This window comes from Heptranchias perlo, chromosome 41 (assembly GCF_035084215.1).
Source record: "Heptranchias perlo isolate sHepPer1 chromosome 41, sHepPer1.hap1, whole genome shotgun sequence".
Lineage (NCBI taxonomy): Eukaryota > Metazoa > Chordata > Chondrichthyes > Hexanchiformes > Hexanchidae > Heptranchias > Heptranchias perlo.
In genome coordinates, this window is record NC_090365.1 from 12,380,850 (window position 1) to 12,406,739 (window position 25,890).

The window sequence follows — 25,890 nt, forward strand, 5'->3', positions numbered from 1 at the left end:
GTTGCCAGGACTGAAGAATTTTAGCTATGAGGAAAGATTGGATAGGCTGGAGTTGTTCTCTTTGGAACAGAGGAGGCTGAGGGGTGATTTAACTGAGGTGTACAAAATTATGAGGGGCCTAGATAGAGTGGATAGGGAGGATCTATTTCCCTTAGCAGAGAGGTCAATAAACAGGGGGCATAGATTTAAAGTGATTGGTAGAAGGATTAGAGGGGAGTTGAGGAGAAATGTTTTCACTCAGAGGGTGGTGGGGGTCTGGAACTCACTGCCTGAAAGGGTGGTAGAGGCAGAAACACTCATCGCATTTAAAGGGTTCTTGGATGTGCACTTGAAGTGCCATAACCTACGAGGCTACGGACCAAGAGCTGGAAAGTGGGATCAGGCTGGAAGGTGCTTTTTCGACCGGCACAGACACGATGGGCCGAATGGCCTCCTTCTGTGCCGTACATTTCTATGATTAAACATTTTAAGAAACGGGACTTAGGCTTTTACATACTTTTAAAATCCTACGGCCTAACTCCATGAGATGACTGCGGGAGAGGGCAGCAGTCAGGATGAGGCTTCAAATTAGGCTTGAGTGACTGTGAACCCCTTGATTGGAGTTTGCCGTTCTGAAGCACTGTAACTTTTCAAAGAAAGAGCATGCATTTTCAAAGCCCCTTTCACACCCTCAGAACATCCCAAGGTACTTCACAGCCAATGAACTTACTCCTGAAGTGCAGCCACAGATCTTCTGTAGGCAAACGTGGCAGTCAATTTGCGCACAGCAAGATCCCACAATTTTAATGATTTATAGGCACAATGTTTTTTAATCAGCCATCAAGTCTCCTCATTTCTTGCTCATTGTCCTATACGTGGTTTCTCTGTGAGGCAGAGCAAAGCTCCAGCTGTTTACAGAAGTCTTCCGATCTAAAGATTAGAACCCTATACACTCCCGGAATCATTCTTCAGTGATAGAAAATTTGTGCTGTACACATAACATTAATAGGACACTCCACACCACCATAAAAATAATAAATTCAACAAAAAAAATGTCTTTACTCAGAGACTAATCTACCAAGTGGGGTTAAAGTTCAAAAGACAAAGTTAAGTTGGGTTTATTAAAGAACCAAAAGGACAGGCTCAATGGGCCAAGTAGCCTCTTCCTTTTAAGTGACTTGTGGAAATGGAAGAAGTAGTGTAAAACTGAAATAAAATGAAGGAGTCACCATGTGTAAGGGATAGTGGATAAATAATGCAGAGGTTCAGTAATGTTCTGAAACAGAGGGCTCATAGGTAACCTCGTCAGACACGGGTGAGGTCACTACAGACGCCAGTTAACAAACAATGGGTCAATGGATGAAGTAAGATGTAAACTAATCAAGGAGATGGGACAGGTTGTAGAATAGGATAAACTAATCATCAGGGCACAGGAAAAGGAAACAAATGTGTAATCAAGGAGATGGGACAGATTATAGGATAGTATAAACCAGGAGGAAAAACCCCAGATAGCAGCGAGAACCTAGGAGCAACACTCGACAGCAGGGACCCGGGGACGGAAACCCCACGTAGAGGTTGGGACAAGAGATTGATCACCTCGGACCAAATCGGGTAATATCAATATAAGTTGTGAGTCTTATATTTTGGAATTGGACTTTAAACTACGAACGGTGTTTGTTAAGCATTTATTAAAGATAAATCTTTGTACGCAAAATCTGTTGCCGGTGTGTTTGTTCAGCCCAAACTTACTTTTGAACCCTAAAAGGAAAGGTTGCTAACCTATTTGTTCGATCTTTCGAACATCTAGCGAAATTGGAGCAACAACTGGCACCCCCAGATGGGACTTTAGAACATTGGTTTGGACAAAATATACCACAGTAAGGGGCTGAACAAGTGACAGACAGTATCTGTTAGAGTCGGATAAGGTATATCCGTTAGAGTCGGATAAGGAATATCCATTAGAGTCGGATATGGAATATCTGTTAAGTTGGATAGGGAATATCTGTTAGAGTCGGATAAGCTTTTAAAGCAGTAACTATGGTGGAACATGACACGTCTAAAGGGGAGACCTCCCAGAATTGGGAAGAACAGTTTAACCAGTTAATGGTAGGAACATATAAGGACTGGGCGGTGACGATCGCCGGTCCAAGTTTTAAAGGAGGTCAGACCTTCTTTGAGCACAATAATAAAAAGGGAAAAATGAAACAAAAAAAATTTAAATATTTTCTGATGGCAGCCTGTTACTCCGAATTAATGAGCGAGCGAGCATTAACACACAGTCAGGGTCAGACCCAAAACCAATTGCAGTCTGATTTAGACAAGCTCCGGAAACAGGTTAAAAATTTGCAAAAAGAAAATGAGGAATTATGTAGTGATAAAAGATTGCACACTCTCCACATTGGCCTCTAGTATGACTGCAGTCGAAGCAAGTAATCAAAAATTACACCGAATGCAGGAGCAACTAGACCAGTCCACAAGGGACCGCTGTACCCTAGAGGGAAAATGTCGGGATTTGAAATCAGCCCTCAAGGTCATACAACAGTCTCACCAGCGGGAATAATACGATAAAACGGATCATACCCACTGTCATCAAGAAGTAGAAGTATTAAAGTCACAGAGGCCATGTGGAGGCATAATATGCGCTTTCTCCGACGGAGGCGGAGAGGGTATCGACTACTCAAGTCTGGCCGAGGCGGCCCTGAACTATGAGAGAAGGGGAAGGGGACTATGGCCCCCCTGACCCGACATGGTACGATCCCCCGCCACCCTAGAGATAATAAAGGTCCTACTGTCCCAGAGGATGGGCTTGCTGCCCCAGAGGAGCCGCCACCCCCACTACCCATGAACCCTATGGTCACTGTTCGGACACAGGAAAGGACCGACGGTCAAACGGTCGACGCTGTGCCCAACGGACCCATCAATTATTCCACCCCTTTTACTCTCTCCCAATTGAATGATATTGCCAAAAACGTACCCAAGTTCAATGGCAAGATTAATTTTGAATTCTGGAAGGCCGCGGTTCTCCAGGCCTCTGAGACTCAGGGACTGGATGAGGGAGAGCTGAGGAAACTAGTGACTTTGTGTTTGGGACCCGTTATATTCGGGGCCATGCCCCAAACCCAGAGAACAGGGCAGGGCACCGTAGTTGAAATGTGGATCGCCTTAAGGAGGCGGCAGGAGTTAACAGCAAGGATCCCGTTATGGAACTAGCAAATTTTAAACAGGGTGACGGAGAACACCCCCGCGCTTATGCGGAACGCTTGTGGGTGGTTTTCTGTAACCTGATGGGAACATTGAACCGCGACAATCTGGATGGTGGGCCTCGTGCCACCTGGTTTAAGTCCCTCATTTCCCATGCCTCCGATTCCGGTAAAAGGGCATGTAAGCTCTTCGACTCTACCGACGACACTCATAATGAGGCCTGGATTTTAAGGCGTATGACCAGGGCTTGGCAGGACGATCAAAATCAATCCTCTCCCCAACCAAAAGATAAAATCCACACTTTCCGCTCAGGCCCAGATAGAAATGACCCGCCAGCATGGAGGACTGAGGGATCTCCAAGGTATCCGGTAGCAAACCAGGGAGATAGGGGATATGGACCACTAAGGGGACCCTGTTATAACTGCGGAAAGATGGGACATTGGCAAAGGGAGTGTCAGGCGCCAAAAAGTAACCGGTCCGGCGCTGTGGGATGCTCCGGGCGAATGGCACCCTTCCATGAGCAACCGGCACTCGAGCCCGGGGGCCAACAATGACAGGGTCCGACCTCAGAGGTTGTGTGCAAGGCAGGATGTGACAATCATGGACGGCCTATAGTCTCAGGTGTCGTAAGACGTCGCGATACCACATTTTTATGGGACACAGGTGGATCCAGAACATGTCTGGGAAACCAGCATCCTCTCTCGCCCAACGACTTAACTAATCAAGAAATTCTCCTTAGCGGCTTCACTGGTCATGGGCAGACCGCTACAATCACTAAGCCATTGGAGATTCAATTGGGAAGTTTCAAATTTAAGAATGCCTGCCTGTCGGTGCCACAGATGCAGGGGGAATCAGCAATAATTTGTATTGATTTCATGAGAATATATAATTTGGCTTATGACCCAGCAAACCGATGTATTTGGAGAATGTGCAAAACTTGTGTTGACTGGTTAATACCCACGGGGACGTATGACGCCCGCGTATGCTGCATGAAAACTTATACATTTGTTCCTTCTACCGTAACAGACGACCCGGAAATACAGGATATTTTAACCCAAAACTCAAATGTTTTTGCCACCCACAAACACAAGTGTGGCCGGATGGCCGGACCGGTCTCAATCATGGGACCCGATCCCCCGCCCCAGAAGCAGTATAAAATTCCCGTAGAGGCAGAAAAGGACTTAGACAATATTATTCACAGTCTCTTGAATCAAGGCGTGCTCCGACCCATTGCTTCTACCAATAACTCACCCATTTGGCCTGTTCAAAAACCCGACAAGTCCTGGAGAATGACTATAGATTACCGAGCCTTGAATAAGGTTACGCCTTCCGTGGCATCCACTGTTGCCACTGCCCCAGAGACCGCTTCAAAACTTTCCCCAACTGCAAAAATCTTTACTGTCCTGGACATCAGTAATGGATTTTGGTCCATACCCTGAACAAAAGAATGCCAGTACAAATTTGCTTTTACTCACAAGGGACAGCAGTACACTTGGACCCGGTTGCCTCAAGGTTTCCACAACAGCCCCTCAATATTCTCAAACATACTGGCAAATAGTTTGAAGGGATTTTCCCAGTCCTCAGCACTCGTTCAGTACGTAGATGATATCCTCCTCCAAACTGACACCATGGAGGAACATAAGGTCCTGTTACAGGAACTATTTAAAACCCTCCACAAGACTGAGGTAAAGGTGAACCCTAAAAAGGCGCAGATTGCAAAACCCTTTGGGAAAATGGGCTCCTTCCATATGCACCATGTCACGTTGGACGCGGGGGAGGACGATACTGAAGGCCCAGCCACCGCCGGCCTCCCTGCGCCAGGGGCTCTCGAACCGGCAAACATGAATAGGTCTGGCTCAGACCCAGAAAAGTCGGAGGGGGAAACGGGGTCCAGCACTGAATTGGGATCCGATCAATTGGGATCCGACTCTGATGATCCGACTGAAGACCTTGCCCGGGGATTACAGAGGTTGTTTTTGGAATCTCCTAGGGTGGCCCCTTGAACCCCGTCTTTAATCCGACCTGTCAACTGGACTAGAAACCATTCTCTACCCCCGTCCAGTCCAGGACGACCCAAACAGTTGCGTCGGGTATCAGAAAAGATAGAACTGTAAATAAGAGCAGATGCTACCCTGAACTTTCTTTTTCTTTCTAGGTAACTGATTATTGCTCATGGAAATCCCAGTACCCACCCTTCTGGGGCACTGTGGTCTGGTGTTTGGCTGTATCATCCTCGCTGAGAACTCAGATGTAACTATTACCGCAGACGGACGGAACAGTCAGAACTGTGCCCAAGGCAACAATGCAGGTTTCCATGCACCTACCAATGACAACGAGTGCAGTTGTAGCAGCCAAGGAAATACCTGCTATAAGACGGCAACTGAAACTCAACTGAATTTTGTATGTATTGCTTGTACGGGAAAAGATGTTACGGCTATAGTATGGATAGCTATGCAGAACACTGGGGGCACCCACAGGGTTCGATCGGGGGCAACTCCTGTTGGTTCAGAGCATGAGATGAATTGTACTAAGATAGATAAACAACTGTGTGGCAACATAAGCAAGACAAGCACCTCCTTACAGAATATGGTGGGATGTAGCAGCAATTCAACTGTAAGAAACCTAATCAGTAATCCACGGAAGAGCTTAAAACCAACGTGCTCGTGTAAACACCAAGGAAAGCTAGTGGTTCAGGTGTTACAGACACCTACTACCCCCGAGCCAACTACCCCACTCATTGTTCAGACCACCACCCCGATCCCTACGACCCCGGTTCCAGTTTGGGACTGCCCCGAACACGAGCCGGGACCCAAGGGAGGAGTAATATTAAGAAACACGACCAAAATCGTTTATGATAATATACAATATGAATTAATACCTATAGTACTGAATATAATCGATGTACAATTACCCGATTGGTGCCCGGAGGGAACCAAAAGATTGTATCAGGACTTGACTTTGATGTTGCTCAAGGGAGAGATAGGAGGGAAGCAGAGAAATGAAACAAGGACAGCTAGGGAAAGGAGGAAGAGAGGGTTACTGAATGATGCAGGGACAGTCTATGGAGCAGGAATGGCCACTGTAAATACTCTAGATATAACTAATTTGAACTCCAAGGTTAAAATCTTAACCGAGCAAGTCAAAACGTTATTGGAGGAACTGAATAATAATCTAAGACAAGAGTCACAGGCAGGACAGGAAAGTATAGGGATCCAAACACAACAGGTGAAGGTCTTAGAAGGACATGCACGGACTATTAATCAACTTATTAACACAGCCAAAAAGGCGGCGAACGGAACCCAACAACAAACACTGTGCATGACATATGGCAATTGGATGCTGGACCAGCTGAGAGAAAACTTAATGCTGGCAAAATGTGAAGAAGTACCCCCCACTTGGATCAACAATACTCAAATCCGGGGTCTGATAAAGCAGAATGTTCCTGCTACTATCAGTGACTGTGAACTACGGAAACTCAGCAGGGTCTGGTTCAACGAGGAATGTACGGGCCCCCGTGGAAGTACTGCTGTAGGGATGGTGATAGGAGTCCCCATGATAGGACACCTGGAAGGAATGCCATTATTTGAGGTCCAAACCATAGGCACGATACAAAAAGGAGTATGGGTGGCCGTGGCAGGAATGAGGCCATATGCTGTGAAGCAGAACGGTACTCTAGTGGGAACTGCATTGGGACAATGTGCCACTACGGAAAGAACAGTAATATGCCCATACAAAATTTACCCCACCCGCACCGTGCGATGCGGATTTAAGGGAAACACGGCCATAAATTGCTCCTTGATCATGGAGAAGGCGATTCACAAACCTATCACTCGAAGCGCTTATATGGGTGACGGAACATATTGTTTTACCACCACTGAAGCTAGTTACCATTATGAGAATAAGGACCGCCCTATCCAAAACCCAACCTTCTCCATGCACCCCCTGATACCGATGAGAATAGGAAATGAGGAAATTATCAACATCCAGAGGCATGCAACTGTTAATCTTAATGTGTCGATAGACCTGAAGAATCGCTTGACAAAATAATTCACAAAAATCGACATCAACATCCAGCTAGAGGAGGAACAGATAACGGAAATTAGACATAAGCTTGATCTTGTTCATGAAATCTACAAAAGGGTGGAAATGAATACCCAGGACATTGAACAAAAGATTAAACAAATCAAAATCAATACTTGGTGGGACGACCTTAGGAATTGGGGTGAAAATGTGAACATACACCCCTGGGTGAGACTCGTGTCCCACCTGATGGTAATTATGATCATGCTGGTGTTCATATGCCTATGCTTCACCTGTGTAAGCATGAAAAGACTAGAGAAAAGGCTGAAGATTCGAGTGGAATCAATGGAAGTGTATCAGGCTTTACAAAGGACAAAGGACACACCCCGACGATGGGAAACAGCTTTATGGTGATCAAATCATTTGGTCAAATGATAATGATCAAAGGGAGGAATGTGGAAATGGAAGAAGTAGTGTAAAACTGAAATAAAATGAAGGAGTCACCATGTGTAAGGGATGGTGGATAAATAATGCAGAGGTTCAGTAATGTTCTGAAACAGAGGGCTCATAGGTAACCTCGTCAGGCACGGGTGAGGTCACTACAGACGTTAACAAACAATGGGTCATAGGAACATAGGAACAGGAGTAGGCCATTCAGCCCCTCGTGCCTGCTCTGCCATTTGATAAGATCATGGCTGATCTGTGATCTAACTCCATATACCTGCCTTTGGCCCATATCCCTTAATACCTTTGATTGCCAAAAAGCTATCTATCTCAGATTTAAATTTAGCAATTGAGCTAGTATCAATTGCCGTTTGCGGAAGAGAGTTCCAAACTTCTACAACCCTTTGTGTGTAGAAATGTTTTCTAATCTCGCTCCTGAAAGGTCTGGCTCTAATTTTTAGACTGTGCCCCCACTCCTAAAATTCCCAACCAGTGGTCAATGGATGAAGTAAGATGTAAAGTAATCAAGGAGATGGGACAGGTTGTAGAATAGGATAAACTAATCATCAGGGCGCAGGGAAAGGGAACAAATGTGTAATCAAGGAGATGGGACAGATTATAGGATAGTATAAACCAGGAGGAAAAACCCCAGATAGCAGCGAGAACCTAGGAGCAACACTCGACAGCAGGGACCTGGGGACAGAAACCCTACGTAGAGGTTTGGACAGAGATTGATTACCTCGGACCAAATCGGGTAATATCAATATAAGTTGTGAGTCTTATATTTTGGAATTGGACTTTAAACTACGAACGGTGTTTGTTAAGCATTTATTAAAGATAAATCTTTGTACGCAAAATCTGTTGCCGGTGTGTTTGTTCAGCCCAAACTTACATTTGAACCCTAAAAGGAAAGGTTGCTAACCTATTTGTTCGATCTTTCGAACATCTAGCGAAATCGGAGCAACATGACTACACTTCAAAAAGTACTTAATTGGCTGTAAAGTGCTTTGGGATGTCCTGAGATGAAGGCATTGAACTGTCTCCCACCTTGTTTCACTTAGAACCCAATTGTACTCAGGACCATTGGCATGAAGGTGGCCTCTTACCTGATGGATGTCTTATCTCCCTTGGGCTACCTGTTAAAAGACCAGAAGCACAAATAATATTCTGGAGCATGCCTCACAGTGACAGTGAAGAACAGTCAAACACAGCACAACTTAACTTGTTAAATTGGGGCATTTATGATCAATAATATCTGCCTGGCAAGCCAAAATTCCTGACGTAGATAAAACATTTGCTCAACCTTATTCAAGATGGTAGTCCTACATTACTTTTAAGATGGTTTAGAAGACAGGAGATTCTGTTAACATAGGAACATAGGAAAGAACCTAGGATCAGGAAGAAGTAGGCCATTCAGCCCCTCGAGCCCGTTTCGTCATTCAATTAGATCACGGCTGATCTGTATCTTAACTCCATTTAACCGCCTTGGTTCCATAACCCTTAATACCCTTGCCTAACAAAAATCTATCAATCTCGGTTTTGAAATTTTCAAATGACCCCCAGTTGAACAGTTTTTTGGGGAAGTGAGTGCTAGATTTCCACTACCCTTTGTGTAAAGAAGTGTTTCCTGACATCACCATCAAAAAGATATCAGCAAGCACACAGGCTACCATGCTGGCTAGGCCTCCTTACATGAAGTATCAGCTTATGCTGCAGTATGGCTGTTCTTATATTAACATCATTGTCACCAACTCACCAATAGCATGACAAATACCCATGCCCTTAAAGGGGCAGTGGTGCCCAGTGTGCAGTGGGGTTTTGGTTTCTTGAAAACCTAAGTAGACACAATGTATAATACAGCTCAGAACTCCTGCTAACATTTATCAGAGTGTCTATTGACACCACTGTGTCAGCCAATGAGTTGGAGGTGGGGCCGGACTTACAGCAAACAATCTATTTTACAGCAAACAAAGTCTATTTACTAAACAAACAGAGACTATTTAAACAGTGCACTACAGCAGAAAGTCTAAAGAGTCTATTTAAATAGCGCACTACGGCAGTCTACAGAGTCTATTTAAAAAGAGTCTCTACGAACTGCAGCAAACAGAGCTCATGACCAAAACTGCAGCAACATCTACTGATAAAAGCAGGATTATTCTCCAGCTAATGCAGTGAGTGGAAGATAATTACATAACACAAATTATGTGTGTAAAATCAATCCCAGTCACTTACAACATGATTGACGGGGGAATTATCCTATTTTACATCAAACAAAGTTTATTTACTCAGAAAAGAGACTACTTAAACAGCTCATTACAGCAACAGTCTAAAGAGTCTACTTAAACAGCACACTACAGCAGTCTAAAGAGTCTACTTAACCAGCGCACTACAGCAGTCTAAAGAGTCTATTTAAACAGCACATTACAGAAGTTTAAAGAGTCTATTTAAACAGAGCACTACAGCAGTCTACAGACTCTATTTAAACAGCCGGAAATCATGGTGTCACTATAGGCTGCCAACGTTTACTGAACTGAACTGAACTGAGGTTAATTCTGTTCTCCGACCCCACTTCTCTGTAGATCTAACCACTGAACAAAGTGAAATTGCAGTGAAGTCAGACGAGGTCCCAAGTCAAAGAGGGAAATCAGAAGACAGACCAAAAGACTCAGGAAGGTAAGGCTCCATCATAAAGACTGGGCAGGATCACCATTTAAGGACAGCCCAAGGAGGCAAAACATACTACAAAGGGAATGGCTCACGACCTTTAACCAGAAAGTGATTCCCCATTAACTCAACCCTGAAATGTGACCCACTCCAAGGTAGCTCCCACTCCCAGCTCCTGAATTCACAAAGAGACCAACACTTTGTGTTACCCTGAGAAGTACTGTAAGGCAGCACGATACAGAGCTTAGAATCCTTGAAGAGATTCAGAACAGGACACGGGGTGAGATGAAACTTTAAAGTTTATGTAGTCACATTTTAGACAGCACTGCAGCAAAAACAACCCATAGTGGGTGTGGACAGTGAAATATGGACATGGCGTTGAGGGCATTAGTGAGAAGATGGGTCGGTGTGGTTGAGGGATATGGTTAGAAGGTGCGTAGGTGGGGTTGAGGGATATGGTGAGAAGGTGCGTAGGTGGGGTTGAGGGATATGGTGAGAAGGTGCGTAGGTGGGGTTGAGGGATATGGTGAGAAGGTGCGTAGGTGGGGTTGAGGGATATGGTGAGAAGGTGCGTAGGTGGGGTTGAGGGATATGGTGAGAAGGTGCGTAGGTGGGGTTGAGGGATATGGTGAGAAGGTGCGTAGGTGGGATTGAGGGATATGGTGAGAAGGTGCGTAGGTGGGGTTGATCAACCAAAAAAAAAGGCAGCAGGGTTGTTGGGCCTAATGGGCTTTTGCTCTTCCTAAACATTCTGTTCCCTGTCAGCGATCAGAACATTCATAGAGAAACGCTCACTACTTCCCAAAAACTGGCTGGAGCAGTTTCACAAAGTCATCTCCATCTCACCTGGGTTGGGAAGGGAGATCGGGACAGGGTCACTCCACGGGCTATCTCCGGCTCTCGTGTACGCAGCCACTCGCACGCTCAGGTTCGTGACGGGGAGAATAACCTCCAGAATGATGTTGTTTCTCATCCCATTATCCACAATCACCTAGAAAAAAAGGAAAGAGCATTTAAATTGCGGGCATTTTGTTTTTAAAGTCACAGGCCATCCAGTTTCCCAGATCCTCAAGAGTGAGCAGTGGGAGAGCTGGAAACTAAAGCTTGTTGTGTAGAGGCACCAAGACTTGGTGCTAGTGGTGCCAACTGCAGACACACTGGTCTCACTGGTAAACTTGCCAGCGTGTGGGAGAACTTGGACCAATACCTCACCTAGACACTCTTTAGGACAGATGTGCCTCTTGTTGGCGACATTGGGCCTCCTGCACCTCCCCAAGTGGCCATTTTCCAGGTAGGACAGTGCTTGTTGGCAGGCTATTCGACCGCAGGGTGCGGCCCGTGTCGGATCCAGCTCTCACGCGCGGACTTTCCTTGGGTATAAAGGATGGCCGGGGCACAGCAGGCCGAGGAAGATCAGGTCTGGCTCCATTACCGACAGACACCACAAGAGGACTTGAGAGTTAAGGGGGGTGATGGCGCCAAGACAAAGTGACTGGGCAGTTCCTGAGGTGTGACTCCCCACTCCCGCCTTGTCTTCTACTTGCTGGATCCTTCTTATCTTTTCCTGTATCCCTGAGTGCAGATTCGATTGTACTAATAGCGGAGAAGTTGTACAATATATACCACACATGTCCCACTCTATTTCCCTATAAATGGGCAACACTTTTCTGAAATCTGAAGGAAAATATCGGATACAGAACACGGGAAATATCCGAGTGCAGTGTGGGAGAGCTGCCCTAAATCTCAAAAAGCCCCTCCTGCTGCCAACACTATCCATTTCCCACGTCTATCTCAGTTTTAGCAAGATTAGCAAATTAGTGTAAATTCTGCTTGAACTGGGGGGTTATTTTGGATTGAGGACTAACGGGTCCTCTGAGAATTATAATGAGAATTCCTGAGCTCAATTTATGATTTAAAAGCATTTCCCAGAAGGGTACAAGCTCCTAATTCTCATAAGTGCCTTTTATTTTTCTCTATCTGAAAAAAATCTCCGCCTCTCTGTTTTGCCGATTTTGTTTTCAGAAATGGAGTCAATGATATTTTGTACTTTTGTTTTAACCTTGCCAGTTTTCTCTCTTCACATTCTCCCCCTCCCCCCCCCAGCATTGAGTTCCACAGGTGACGGTGGGCTTCCTGCACCTCCCCCATGTGGCCATTATTCGGATAGGACAGTGCTTGTTGGCAGGCTATTCAACCACAGGGTGCGGCCTGGGTTGGATCCAGCTCTCCCACGCGGATTTTCCTGGGCGGCGATCGGGAGCGGGACCCTCGGCTGACTCTTCCACTCCCCAGCGTCGGGAGGCCGAGCTGAACTATAGCATCATTCCAGTTGAGATCAGCTACCTCAGTAGGGATCAGGGGTTAATCCCGGGACCATCCCATACTGTACATCTCAACTACCCACTGGATAAGCTTGCCAATAAACTAGTCTTTTAAAAGTCACTAGTTCTTTTACAGAATGTGCTAAGCCTGAGATCCTGCCAGACTAACTAGTTCCAGAAATTTACATTGTGTTTTAGGTGTCAGTCGTGACCCAGTGGGTAGCACTCTCATATCTGAGTCAGAAGGTCTAGAGACTAGAGCACATAATCTAGGCTGACACTCCAGTGTCAGTACTGAGAGAGTGCTGTGCTGTCTTTTGGATGAGACGCTAAACCGAGGTCCTGTCTGCCCTCTCAAGTGGACGTAAACTATCCCACGGCACAATTTCAAAGAGGGGCGTTCTCCCCGGTGTCCTGGCCAATATTTATCCCTCAATCAACATCACTACAACAGATTATCTGGTCATTATCACATTGCTGTTTGTGGGGCTTGCTGTGTGCAAATTGGCTGCTGCATTTCCTACATTACAACAGTGACTATACTTCAAAAAAGTAATTAATTGGCTGTAAAGCGCTTTGGGACGTCCTAGGGTCATGAAAGGTGCTATATAAATGCAAGTCTTTCTTTGTATAATCTTCCTCATCAAAATGGGAGGGTATTGCGAGAGTTACTTGGATTTCGAAAGCCTAAAGGTTGTAGAAGGACTTGGGAAGGAGAGGCGTTCTTCAGGTTTGTGGTGTGGGGAAAAGGAGATTGGGGAACGAATCCTGATTTGATCGGTGTGATGATGCAGAGAAGAGGAAGAGTGTGTAGGACTATGTATCGGACATGAAGGAAAATGGGAAAGAAATGCTGAATTGCACATCTGGTGGAGGTCCAGGGCTGTGCGTGCGTGTCAAGAGAATTACTAAATATGAAGCCCATTCACCTCAGCAGAGTCTTGCTCCTGATAAGCCACTTTATATCCTTGTAGGACCCCATTAAGGCCTGCGGGTGGTTTCTCCCATTCGAAGATCAGTGCGCTGCCATTGTAGTGAAAGGTTACATTGCTTGGGGCAGTGTCTGGCTCTGAAAGAAAAAGACAAAAAATAGCAACAGGTTACTACTTACAGCTACAGACAGGATAAGCAATCACGGTGCACAATGAACACCCAGTGCAACGACATCTTGTACCCTCACAAAGTAAAGAACATAGAAGGAATAAAAGTGCATGCTATCACGGAAATGCCACTCCCTCCTCCCTCTGTGGGCTTGTGGTCAGTTGGTCGTAGTTGAAGGATAAATATTGACCAAGACACCAGGGAGAACTCCTCTCCTCTTCTTTCAACAGTGCCATGGGATCTTTTACCCGAGAGGGCAGACGGGGCCTCTGTTTAATGTCTCATCTGAAAGTCAGCACCTCCGACAGTGCAGCGCTCCCTCAATAATGCACTGGAAGTGTCAGCCTAGATTATGTGCTGAAGTCTCTGAAGTGGGGCTTGAATCTGCATCACTCAAAGGGGAGAGTGCTACCCACTGAGCAACGACTGACACTGATATACATCTTCCCAAGGCCAGGAATTTGAGGGCCAACAAGTTTCCTTTGGAGTGGGTGTTTCGATTTGACTGTAGCTGGGACAAGATGGCATCTTCCAGCCCAACAGGCAAGCAGCAATCACTACCACATCACTATTCCTGATTTGCTCTGCAGATGTTTCCATGGTGAAAGGTCCACCCTCCATCAACGAGCTGAAGTCCCAGCTGAATCGGAGAAGGTTTTCAGCACAATTTCCGTTCCAATCACTTCCACATGTTTCTGGTTACTGGTCATGGGAATAACTGCACCCCCCCCACCTCCCCCTCCCCCCAAATTCCTTTGGCTCCGCGTACTGCCACATTGGAAAAGATTCCGTTTCCTTAGGAAACAATTGGTCGACTTTCCAAAAATAAAAAACATTCTCCTCATGGTAAAGAGATACACATCGGGATTTCCTGAAGGAGTTTAAACTCTAAGGGTGCTGATTTTTTCAAAAGTGAGCTCCGAGCGTAGAGATTCCCCATGCTGGCCACAAACGTCAGGTGATTGCGGGCGCGCACCGCACCGTTAAAATGGACAGGAGGGAAAATCATGGAGAGTGCCACCCCGATCTCTAGACAGCGCTGTCGGCGGGCGAGGCTCCACAGGGAGTGCACTCCGAAAACTCAATAGGCAACTTCCATAGCTGGGAAGCCTGCCACTTTCCTGCTTCTCTCTCCCCTCCGCCTGCCATTTCATCCCCTTCCATTACGGGGGAGTTTTGGTTCTGTGAATCTTCTCCAAGCCCTACAACTCTCCAAGATCTCTGCGTTCCTCCAATTCCGGCCTCTTGCGCATCCCCAATTTTATTCGCTCCACCATTGACGGCCGTGACCACAGCTGTCTAGGCCCTAAGCTCTGGGAATTCTCTCCCTAAACCCTCTCTCTCACCGGCTTTAAGATGCTCCTTAAAACCTAGCTCTTTGTCCAAGCTTGTCCTAACATCTCCTTATATGGCTTGGTGTCAAATTTGTTTAATAATGCTCCAGTGAAGCGCCTTGGGACGTTTTACTACATTAACTGCGCTATATAAATGCAAGTTGTTGTTGGTTATTAAACCCTTTGTCTCTTTGTGACAGGAATCAGCATTCCTGACTCCTGAGCCTATATTTTCCAATTGGTGTTACTTTGACGCCGGCTTTAACTTGTTGAAAATGAACGTCAACCAGATGATCCAGGGTTTGATTTACGCCTGTGGTTTTTCTCCCCTCCCTGACCCTTTGTTTTGTTCAGTCCCATTAAGGGGATCACTTATCTTCCAGCTTCTAGCTCTGATGACGTTCTCACTCCCAAAACATTAACCGGTCTTGCTCTTACAGATGCTGCCGGACATGCTGTGCAATTCCAAATCTCCGAAAGGTTTTCTCAGTGAGAATGATCTGATGAATCTCTCCGCCAGGGTGTCTCCACTGAGCCACGTTCATTCAAACCGAAGACGGCAGAAGGCTCAATGGGCCGATGCATCGTGTGGTGCTTAGCCGAGCGGAATAGAGAAGGTCACGGGTTTGACCCCCTGGTCTGACCCAAATTGACTAGTCTCAGCCAGGGAAGAGGTTACAACAGACTTTATCAACCCTGGGTGGGAGGGTGGGGAATAAAATAGTCAGCCTGGGGTCATGCTCCTGATCAGTAGCCTGCTGGGAAGGGAGTGTATGTGGATGCCAGGTGATGACCCTCATGGTTGAACAGCTTACTTATACTCTGGACTCACACATGTAGAACAGTTACTTGGCGAGGTACCAGAGGGCAGAACTGTCTGGCAATCTGAGCTGTTGCCTTCAGGAGAAACTCAGGCAACAAAAAAAATCCCCTGCAATGAATTATTCTTTATTTTCTGGGACTAACAATTAGATCAAGTGTGGTTTAAATAACGGAAAATAAAATAAGACAAATTACGATGATGCGTGGCAGCCTCCCAGCTTCGGCAAATAATGGTCATTCCCTCCGAATTGAGAGACGGTGTTAAGAATGTGATTGCAGCTGTTCTTGCTGCCACCTGCTAAGATGGCCACAGTCCCTAAAGGAACAGGAATGTGACCCCCCCCGCCTCCCACTCCCCACGGAATGGAGTCATTCACTCCTGAACTATGTTGGTCAGTCACTTTTCACTCTCTCCCTCTCCCTTCTCTCCTCTCTCTCTTTCTCTCTCTTTTCTATCTCCTACTTCTCTCCCTCTCCCTTCTCTCCTCTCTCTCTTTTCTATCTCCTACTTCTCTCCCTCTCCTTCCCCTCTCTCTCCCACTTTTCTCTTTCATGCACTCTCTTTTCTCTCTCTCTCTCTCTTTTTTCTCTCTCACTTCTCTCCCTCTCCTCTCTCTCCCTCTCCTTGCTCACTTCTCTCCCTCTCCTCTCTCTCCCTCTCCTTGCTCACTTCTCTCCCTCTCTCTCCCTCCTCTTTCCCCTCTCTCTCACTTTTCGCTCATACATTCCCTTTTCTCACTCCCTCTCTCTTCTCTCTCTTTTCTCTCTCTCACTTCTCCCCTCTCCCTCCCTCTCCTCTCACTTTTCTCTCTCTCTCACACTCATCCTTCCTCTGTAGTAAGTTCCTCAGTTACAGACTTGTGGAAATCCAATCCCGTTTTCAGCCTTGCATGAATAAACCTTCTATGGAAAAAAGAACCCGAGTGCAGCCTTTATTTAGTCATTTATGCCTTGTTCGTATTCCGTTCCGGTCTCTGTGGGTCCCCCTGTCCTGTGGGCTATTCCCTCACTGACATGGCTGGCGGGTGAAGAATTCCTCATCCAGTGAGCCCCTATTGGGTGAACCCCTGCCAACCACCTCGTGGCACACACCACCCTCAACCAGTCTGAAAACAATAAGTTCTTTGTGCTTAAGGGGAGGGAGACATGAGCTGGCGAATGGAACATTTTTACCACTTTTTGCACTCGGTGCCAACACTGTGTACTCCCAGCGACAGTGCACTCGAGGTTAGAGAGTACGTCATAGGAATTTGCACTCCCATCATGGACCTTCACCCACCGGGGCTGCCTATGGGTAGTTCAGGCATGATCAGCGCATCCCATGGGAGGGTCCTGCCACCTCTGTGCCTCATTTCCTGACCTGTACTCCCCGCCAATGAAGCTTCATGCCAGGAGAGAGAATTTGTTAAGTTGTATCGTAGATGTAGAGGAAAGCTCCCTTTACCTGGCTCCAACAACGCTCTTTGACACTAACCTCAGAACCCACTTTCCACAGCTATTGGCTGAGGGCTTGTAGTGGATTGCCAATTCAGTGCGAGTTTTGTCCTATAAACTCACTGGCACTAGGAACAGGATTGAACTCAGTCTGTTACACCCAGCAGAGGGGAAACTGTCACCCATTAGTCTGGCTGGATTCAAATGCAGGTCCTTGAGGTGATGGTGAAGGTGGAGTGTAATAACCCACCGCTCCAGCCAACAACCAAAACCTTCACCATGGTTTGGGGACATGAAATGAGGCATTCGACACTGGAAATATAAAGGACCTGCCTTAAAGACCAGGCTAACCAAATCATTAAAAATCTGATTAATAATTCCTTTAAAAGCTGGGACAGAGCTTCTAAGTGACTCCGTTGGCAAATGGCATTGCCATCCCAAGAAGATAGCATTGCCAATTCCAGATAATGCAGGTGTTGCTTTCTCTGGAACTCACTTTCCCAGAAATAATTATTTTGACTACTTTCAGGAAACCAGCCTTTTAAAGTTAAACTCCCCACCATCCTTCCCCCGGGCCCTTAGCAATGCCGGACACCAGGGCGCAGTCGTTGCTCGGGTACGAATTGTGGAGAATGCACCATGTGACGCTTTTCCCTCACTTGTATAGCGTCGTAACACCCACAGAAATCGCAGGTGGGGTGGAGGCAAAAAACGGGTGGAGACTCTTACCATGTCCCGCCCAAATCCCCCTCCTCACCCACACACAATGCACAATTTAATCACACACCCCCGCCCCCCCTAAGAGAGGAATTTCTGGACTTTGTGTGTAGCCTCATGCGTGCGGAATGGCTACTTGGGCGAGGTACAGGGCGACCGCAGGTGGCTGTGGGTCTGTTCTCCAGCGATAGTCGGGAGGGGGGCGAGGGGGAGGGGAATCAGAAGGGCGAGTTGTTATAATCGAAAGGACACCTCAATTCTTCATCGCGATTTTACATTTCATAGAATCATACAGCTCAGAAGGAGGCCATTCGGCCCGCTGTATCTGTACCCTCTCTTTGAAAGAGCTATCCAATTAGTTCCACTCCCCTGCTCATTCCCCATAGCCCTGCAAATTTTTCCTATTCAAGTGTATATCCAATTCCCTTTTGAAAGTTATTATTGAATCTGCTTCCACCGCCATTTCAGGCAGTGCATTCCAGATCATTAACTCGCTGCGTATAAAAATTCTCCTCATTTCCCCCCTGGAATTTTTTTGCCAATTAACTCTGGTTACCGATCCTCCTGCCAGTGGAAAGTTTCTCCCTATCTACTCTATCAAAACCCCTCATAATTTTGAACACCTCTATTAAATCTCCCCTTAACCATCTCTGCTCTAAGGAGAACAATCCCAGCTTCTCCAGTCTATCCACGTAACTGAAGTCCCTCATCACTGGTACCATTCTAGTAAATCTCCTTCCCAAAGCCTTGACATTCTTCCTAAAGTGTGGGGCCCAGCCGAATTTCATAAACAAGGATTGTCTACATTGTTTATTTTTTATCTTTCTGGTCAGATAAGAAAGATTTTATGCAGCGAGCTGCTAACAATATTTGCATAGATAGCCTTCTAGTCTCAGCCTATTGTGCTACAACTCAGTGCGTATGTGCAGGGTAACTTTTTGGCATATCTTTGATCAGTGTAAATTTACAGCACTCCTACCCAGAGCTGTGACGGAATAAAGATCCAAGACTGGAATGGCGATAAGGAAGCGGTTTGTGGATCTCAGCCTTATTTGACTCGAATGAAGCATTGCCTTATCAGGGATTGAATGAACACGGGAGCTTCAGAGCAGGCAGGCTGCCAAGTAAAACACTTCATTCTTTTGACATTCGATGATCACATTGCATCCTAACAGGGCTACATGCAGACCTTTATTAATCGGACGAAATTTAGAAAGAAATAAAAATCCTTTCTCAAGTGTCCTTAAGCTGAGCCTCCTCCTCCTTTCTTATAAGGAAATTTTGCATCATGAATAGCTGATTTTGGCCACAGTCTCAGAAGACAGGTTGGAAGGAACGTTGAGATTGGGATTCGAACCAACAACATATGGGTCAGGAGCCCAATCTGCCCACCTCCACAACTGCTGGGCTCCCACCCAAGAATAATTCAAATCCCAGACACAGAATTCCACTTAACTGAAATACTTCCTGTTACTCTCGTTACATTAAATTCCTGAGCGTTTAACACTTAGCTTCATTAGCATCAGGCCTGGTTCATTGGTAAGCTCGGGGTCCATTAACAGTTCTGGTAATGGCAGAAACCTCATCTAAACACCATCCGTTTTTCCATTTAGCTTCACGTGCGCCAGGCAGGCCTGGTTCATTGGAAAGGTCGGGATCCATTAACAGTACTGACAACTGCAGAAGCCTGCTCCAAACACCATTCTGCTCTTCAACTGATAGACGTTCTGCCCATTGCCCAAAATCCACTTCCCGGCGTGGACTGGTTCAAAGAGATTCCTCGCCGTGAAGGGTGGGTCATTAAACCAAGGCCTCATCTGTCTGTTCAGGTGGATGTAAAAGATCCCACAGCACTATTTCAAAGGAGGGTGGTGGTTTTCCCAGTGTCCTGGCCAACATTCCTCCCAATACCACAAACAAATTAACTGGCCATTTATCTCATTTGCTGTTTGTGGTGATCTTGTTGTGCCCAAATTGTCTGCTGCATCTGACGGCAAAAAAAAGTGACTTCACTTCAAAGTAATTCATTGAAAATGAAGCACTTTAGGGACATAAGGCCTTATATAAATGCACCCTCTTTTTCTTCTTCGATTTCAGAGGAGACTGTCATGAAGTAGTGTTAAAAAGAAAGAACTAGCGCCTTTCATATCCGCAAGACAACCCAAAGTGCTTTACAACCAATGAAATGTAGTTTCATGTTCTAACATAGCAGCCACCTTGCGGACAGCAAGGTTCCACAAACTGCAATGTGACCGGATAATCTGTTTTAATGATGTTGGTTGAGGGATAAATGTTGGCCAGGATACCAGGGAGAACTCTCCTGCTCTTCTTTGAATAGTGCCATGGGATCTTTTACGTCCACCTGAGAGGACAGGCAGGTGTAATATCTCATTCGAAGGACAGCATCTCTGATAGTGCAGCACTCCTTCAGTACTGCACTGGGAGCGTCAGCCTGGATTTTGTGCTCAAGTCACTAGAGTGGGACATGAACCCGCTACCTTCTTACTCAGTAGATGAAAGTGTGACCACTGAGCCATGGCTGACACCGTGACAACCAGGAGAAGAAGGCACAAAAAGCATGTTTCCATCGAGCCCACTCCCTCCACAGATCGAGCATAGTCCCTCCACCCTGGACTCTACCCAAACGTCGGCAGTGCTTTCAACTTCACCTCCTTCGAAGGTTTCTGCCGTCACCCAGCTGCTCCATGGAGAGGTACCAATCCCGGTGCTGCAGGCCGACCGGATCCTATACTGCGTGTACGGCACCAGTCCATTAATCATGTGGCTGAATGGCGGAACAGAGATAGCCTCGAAATAAATCTCCTGGGTGAGGTTATCCTTGGACTGCTCGGCCTGAAAAAAAACAGGAAAAGCAAAAGGTTATATTTTTTTTCGTGCACCGCGATCTGGTGCCAGACCTTCATGTGCGGGGGAAGCTTCGCTGCTCACTAAGAAGCAGAAGTGGTTACCAAGGAAAGGGAATTTCACAAAAATGTGCTTATGGACACTTTCTTCCCCCCGCCAAGTAAACAAAGGGCCTTCCGAGTCGAAACTTAAGACACTGCAGAAATCGAAACACAGGTCATCTTAAATTCCATTCATTTTCAGTGATTGCAATTTCTCTTCACCCCCCCAAGGTTCTTTCCCTCGATCAGCCCGACTCATTACTTCACGATTTACCTCTTCTTCTCCCATACTCTCTTTAACCCCAGTAATCTGCTGTACTGAGGCCTTGGGCCTACACCTAGGCCTCTCAATTTTTAAAGGGCCGACAGGAGGTGGGCTGTAACTGGGCAACACAGGCCAGTGACGGACTCCCATAGGATGAATGTGAATTCTGAGCTTAGGATAATTTAGCAAAGATCCAGAATGGTTCTGATCCAGAAGTTTCAGGACCACGGCAGCCATTTTGTTGTGTTTTGGAGTGAGCCGTTCCATGGGTGAGCTATGCCTGTCTCCACAGCTCATGTGTTTCTGGTGTTGACCGCTGGAAGAAAATGATTGCCGAACAAGAGTTGAAAAACAAATAAATCGTATTTTCTTGTTTTCCCCCAATGGCTTTGGAACTCAGTGCATATTCTGCCCTCATGTCCTGAAGGCAGTGACTCTCGTTGGTGTACAGTTATACAGGCACTGGCCACCTGCCGGTGCCTCGCTCAAGTGGATGTGTGTGCCTGGAGAGCCAGTACACTGGGGGGCATCACACCTGACCTGGATCCCATTCACACTCCACGTCCATCCACGCACACACTTTTACAGCAAAAATCACTGGGCAGCGACAAGGAAGTGCAAACCCTGATAAAAACTCGGAGAGCCTAGCTGAAGTGGAGTGTGCCCACCTACTGCCCACTCAGAGAGAGACCTCCTACTCCCACCCCTGATAGAGCCAGGGTTTGAACTCTGGTCCCTGAGGTTTCTACAGCCTCAGTTCATTCTCTGAATGCAAGGCAGGCGATTCCTGTGAAGCAACGGTTGAGTAATGTGCTGATGGAAACTCAGTGAATGGAAGAACGCGGGAGACTCATTCTGAAACTACAGGATAGAGAAGTGAAAGAGGTGATTTCACAAATCCAGTCCATTTACTGGCCTCCGTAACCCCATTAATGAAACGCTGCGTTGCGTTAATCTCCTTGGGCACCTGATGAGGTGTTTGACACCTCATTTAAAATCGCTTTTACAAATTGGCTTTAACTCCTTCGTGTCAAGGCGAAGGTCCCAAGAAAGACCTCAAATGAATTTATTCCCTAGAACAGATGTCACCCCGTGTCCCTAGATACCAGCTCTTCATTGCACCCTTCCACTCTACGATGCAAACCTCGAGTGGATCTATCCGCCTGGAGAGTCGGTAGACTATTCCACTGCAAGGGGCATCACATCTGACCTGGATGCCATTCACACTCCATGTCGACACACGCACGCACTTTACAGCAAAAATCACAGGGCAGCAACTCGGAATAAACAAGTGTTAGCCGTGGCTCAGTGGTAGCACTCTCACCTATGTGTCATGGGTTCAAATCTCCCTCCAGGGACTTGAGCACTAAATCCAGGCTGACACTCCCAGTGGAGTACTGAGGGAGTGCTACATTGCCAGAGGTGCTATCTTTTAAATGAGACGTTAAACTGAGGCCCTGTCTGCCCTCTGGGGTGGACATAAAAGATCCCACTTCACTATTTCAAAGAAGAGCAGGGGAGTTCTTCCTGTGTCCTGTCAACCAACATCACTAGGACATAGGAACATAGATTATCTGGTCATTATTACATTGCTGTTTGTGGGACCCTGCTGAGTGCAAATTTGCTGCCACGTTTCCTACATTACAACTGTGACTACACTTCAAAAAGTACTTCATTGGCTGTAAAGCGTTTTGGGACGTCCTGTGGTCATGGAAGACGCTATAGAAATGCGAGTTATTTCTTTCTTTTAATACCATAGCTGAGATCAACTAACCCAGAACAGGCCAGGACCGGACTGGGGAAACTTCCTAGTCTGTAGAGCTCAGTACCACCCTGGATGGAGCATTTATTCACTGAGATGGCAGCACAGTCTTACATCTGCTGAGGACTAAACTCAAAGGCTAAGCAGGAGGGGGAGCAGAGCCAAGGATCTCTCTGCTGAACACACAGTTCGGTTTATGGAAAGACTCAGTCAGGTAAAAAAAGGGAAAATCAGGAGACATTCCTGGTGTCGGAATCAGGCTTATTAATATCTGCAAACAAACATCAAAAATAAATAACTCACATTCCTGCTCCTCAGGCTCCTCCTGACATGAATGTCCCATTAATCAGAGTGCTGGGAGCTACCACAACGTCTCACTAAGAATATTCTTAGATAATGAAGTAAAGTCTTTGAGATCTTTGCTCCCAAATCAGAAATATAAGGTCGCAGGGCAAGAATCACTGCTGGTGATGGCATCACATGAGCACTAAGTTTAACATAAGCAAGTTAACACCTCTCCTATCAAAAGAGGAGAGAGCAATTTGGTACAAGTGTGTCAAACGCTTTAAAGGACCCAGTAATTTCTGCCGCTATGTTATTTTTTAAGATTGTTCTCAGGATGTGGGCGTCGCTGGCAAGGCCGGCATTTACTGCCCATCCCTAGTTGCCCTCAGCAGGTGGTGGTGGGCTTTCGTACATGCTTGTAAATGTTCCATTCTTATTCTAAAATCTTCCTCACGTGGGACCAGAAGGGATGTCTGTTTGTCAGTGTCAGCCGTGGCTCAGTGGGTTTATGTCCCACTCCAGGGACTTGAGCACTAAATCCAGGCTGACGCTCCCAGTACTGAGGGAGTGCTGCACTGTCAGAGGTGCCGTCTTTCAGATGAGACGTTGAACTGCGGCCCCATCTGCCCTCTCAGGTGAATGTGAAAGATCCCATGGCACTATTTCAAAGAAGAACAGGGGAGTTCTCCCCGGTGTCCTGGCCAATATCAATCCTTCAACCAACATCACTAAAGCAAGATTATCTGCTCATTATCACATTGCTGTTTGTGGGATCTTGCTGTGAGCAAATTGGCTGCTGTGTTTCCTAAATTACAACAGTGACTACACTTCAAAAGTACTTAATTGGCTGTGAAGTGCTTTGGGATGTCCTGAGGTCATGAAAGGCCTTTCTTTTTTCTTTCTAAATCTTGAATGAATGGGAGGCTTAAAAGGAGAGGTCTGACGAAAGACCTGGCGCTGATTGTGGAAATGGGGAAGTGAGAGTAGCTCAGAAGCTGGAGCTTTGCCCTCAGCAGGAAGCAACTTGGTGACATCTTCAAATACGAATATTGTGTGTTTATAAACGGGCAGCAAAAAAGCTTCAAGGGAGATGAACGATTCCTGAGGCATTGGGAAATAGTGTCAAATTGTCATTTTCTCCACTAATGTTTCTCCAACTCCTGAAGGCACTGACCAGGTTCCAGCCCCAACAGGTGCCAGCTCCCCACTGCTATCATTGCCCAAGCAGCAATTCTTGCGAGGGTCAGCAAGCTATTTGACTGTAGATGATAATTGTATCCATATGACTTATATCAATTAGTGTTAATTGTATTCAGCTGATGCATATCAATTGGGGACTGTCTTGTATCCATTTATATGAGAGCTTATCTAGGGTGTGGAGTGGGTAATGTGGATCTCTGTGAATAAAGGCTTGGAAGCAACTGAAGACCAGGCTCTAGTATTCTATCCTTCATGCACTGGCTATCCAGGTTATGACAGTGGAGTCTATCACAGTCGAGCCCGAGCCTCTTCTGCCCAATGTACACACATGTACAGCTTCCTCCAAGGGGTTCCTGAATAGTAATCAGAAGTACGAACCCTGTCTGATTCCCCCGCCCCCATAACCCACCCCCACCCCCACCTCAGCCCAGGGGTCACTGAAGCTGACTCGAATGGCCCAACCGTTACCCTGGCCAAGATCAGATTACCCAGCACAGACTGTGGCTCAGTTCCATACTGAAAATGAGTGAAAGAAACAAAGAACTTGCATTTAAATAGCACCTTTCATAACCCAGGACATTCGAAGATGTCACCAAGTTGCTTCCTGCTGAGGGCAACGCTCCGGCTTCTGAGCTACTCTCACTTCCCCATCCCCACAATCAGTGCCAGGTGCTTCTTCACATCTCATCATTTAAGCCTCCCATTCATTCAAGATTTAGAAAGGAAAAAAAAGGCCTGTCACGACCTCAGGTCATCCCAAAGCGCTTCACAGCCAATGGTGAACTTTTGAAGTGTGGTCACTGTTGTCATGCAGGAAACGCAACAGCCAATTTGCGCACAGCAAGATCCCACAAACAGCAATGTGATATTGACCAGATAATCTGTTTTTAGTGATGTTGGTTGAGGGATAAATATTGGCCAGGACACCGGGGAGAACTCCCCTGCCCTTCTTTGAAATAGTGCCATGGGACCTTTTAAGTCCAACTGAGAGGACAGACAGAGCCTCATCCACCTCCCACACTGCCTCAGTACTGCACTGGGAGTGCCAGCCTAGATTTTGTGCACAAGTCTCTGGAGTGGGACTTGAACCCACGACCTTCTAACTCAGACGCGAGAGTGCTACCCACCGAGCCACGGCTGACACCTGGCAGGTGACTAGAGGCCGAGAGTCAGGCCAGAGCTTTTATCCTATCCCCACACGTGGGAGTCCAGCGGTCTACCGAGTGAGCAGCCTCTAAGGAGCCTGAGCTTACTGCGCTGAGCAGTGGGTGAAGAAACAAGAGATGACCCCAGCCCACCTCCCCATCTCCGGTGAACAGCGCTGCACTTGAATCATACTTCAGTATTCGGATGAACGGTTTGTGGTTTCAGTGTCACAAAAGCTCCTTTCTCTTCCCCTCCTGCCCAGTGACAGTGGAGATTTCCTCTCAGACTG

General features: G+C 46.5%; 1 protein-coding gene across 1 annotated transcript in view; it reads right to left on the minus strand.

Annotated features, from left to right (window-relative positions):
* The window catches only part of LOC137306057 (tyrosine-protein kinase receptor UFO-like), a 162,655-nt gene that overhangs the window by 63,389 nt on the left and 73,376 nt on the right, over window positions 1-25,890 (minus strand). Inside the window, exons 7-10 of the mRNA XM_067975103.1 lie at window positions 20,707-20,890; window positions 13,559-13,698; window positions 11,155-11,299; window positions 8,751-8,780 (exon numbers count right to left, since the gene is read on the minus strand). Of these exons, the coding sequence (XP_067831204.1) occupies window positions 8,751-8,780; window positions 11,155-11,299; window positions 13,559-13,698; window positions 20,707-20,890 (499 nt within the window). The remainder of the gene's footprint in view (window positions 1-8,750; window positions 8,781-11,154; window positions 11,300-13,558; window positions 13,699-20,706; window positions 20,891-25,890) is intronic.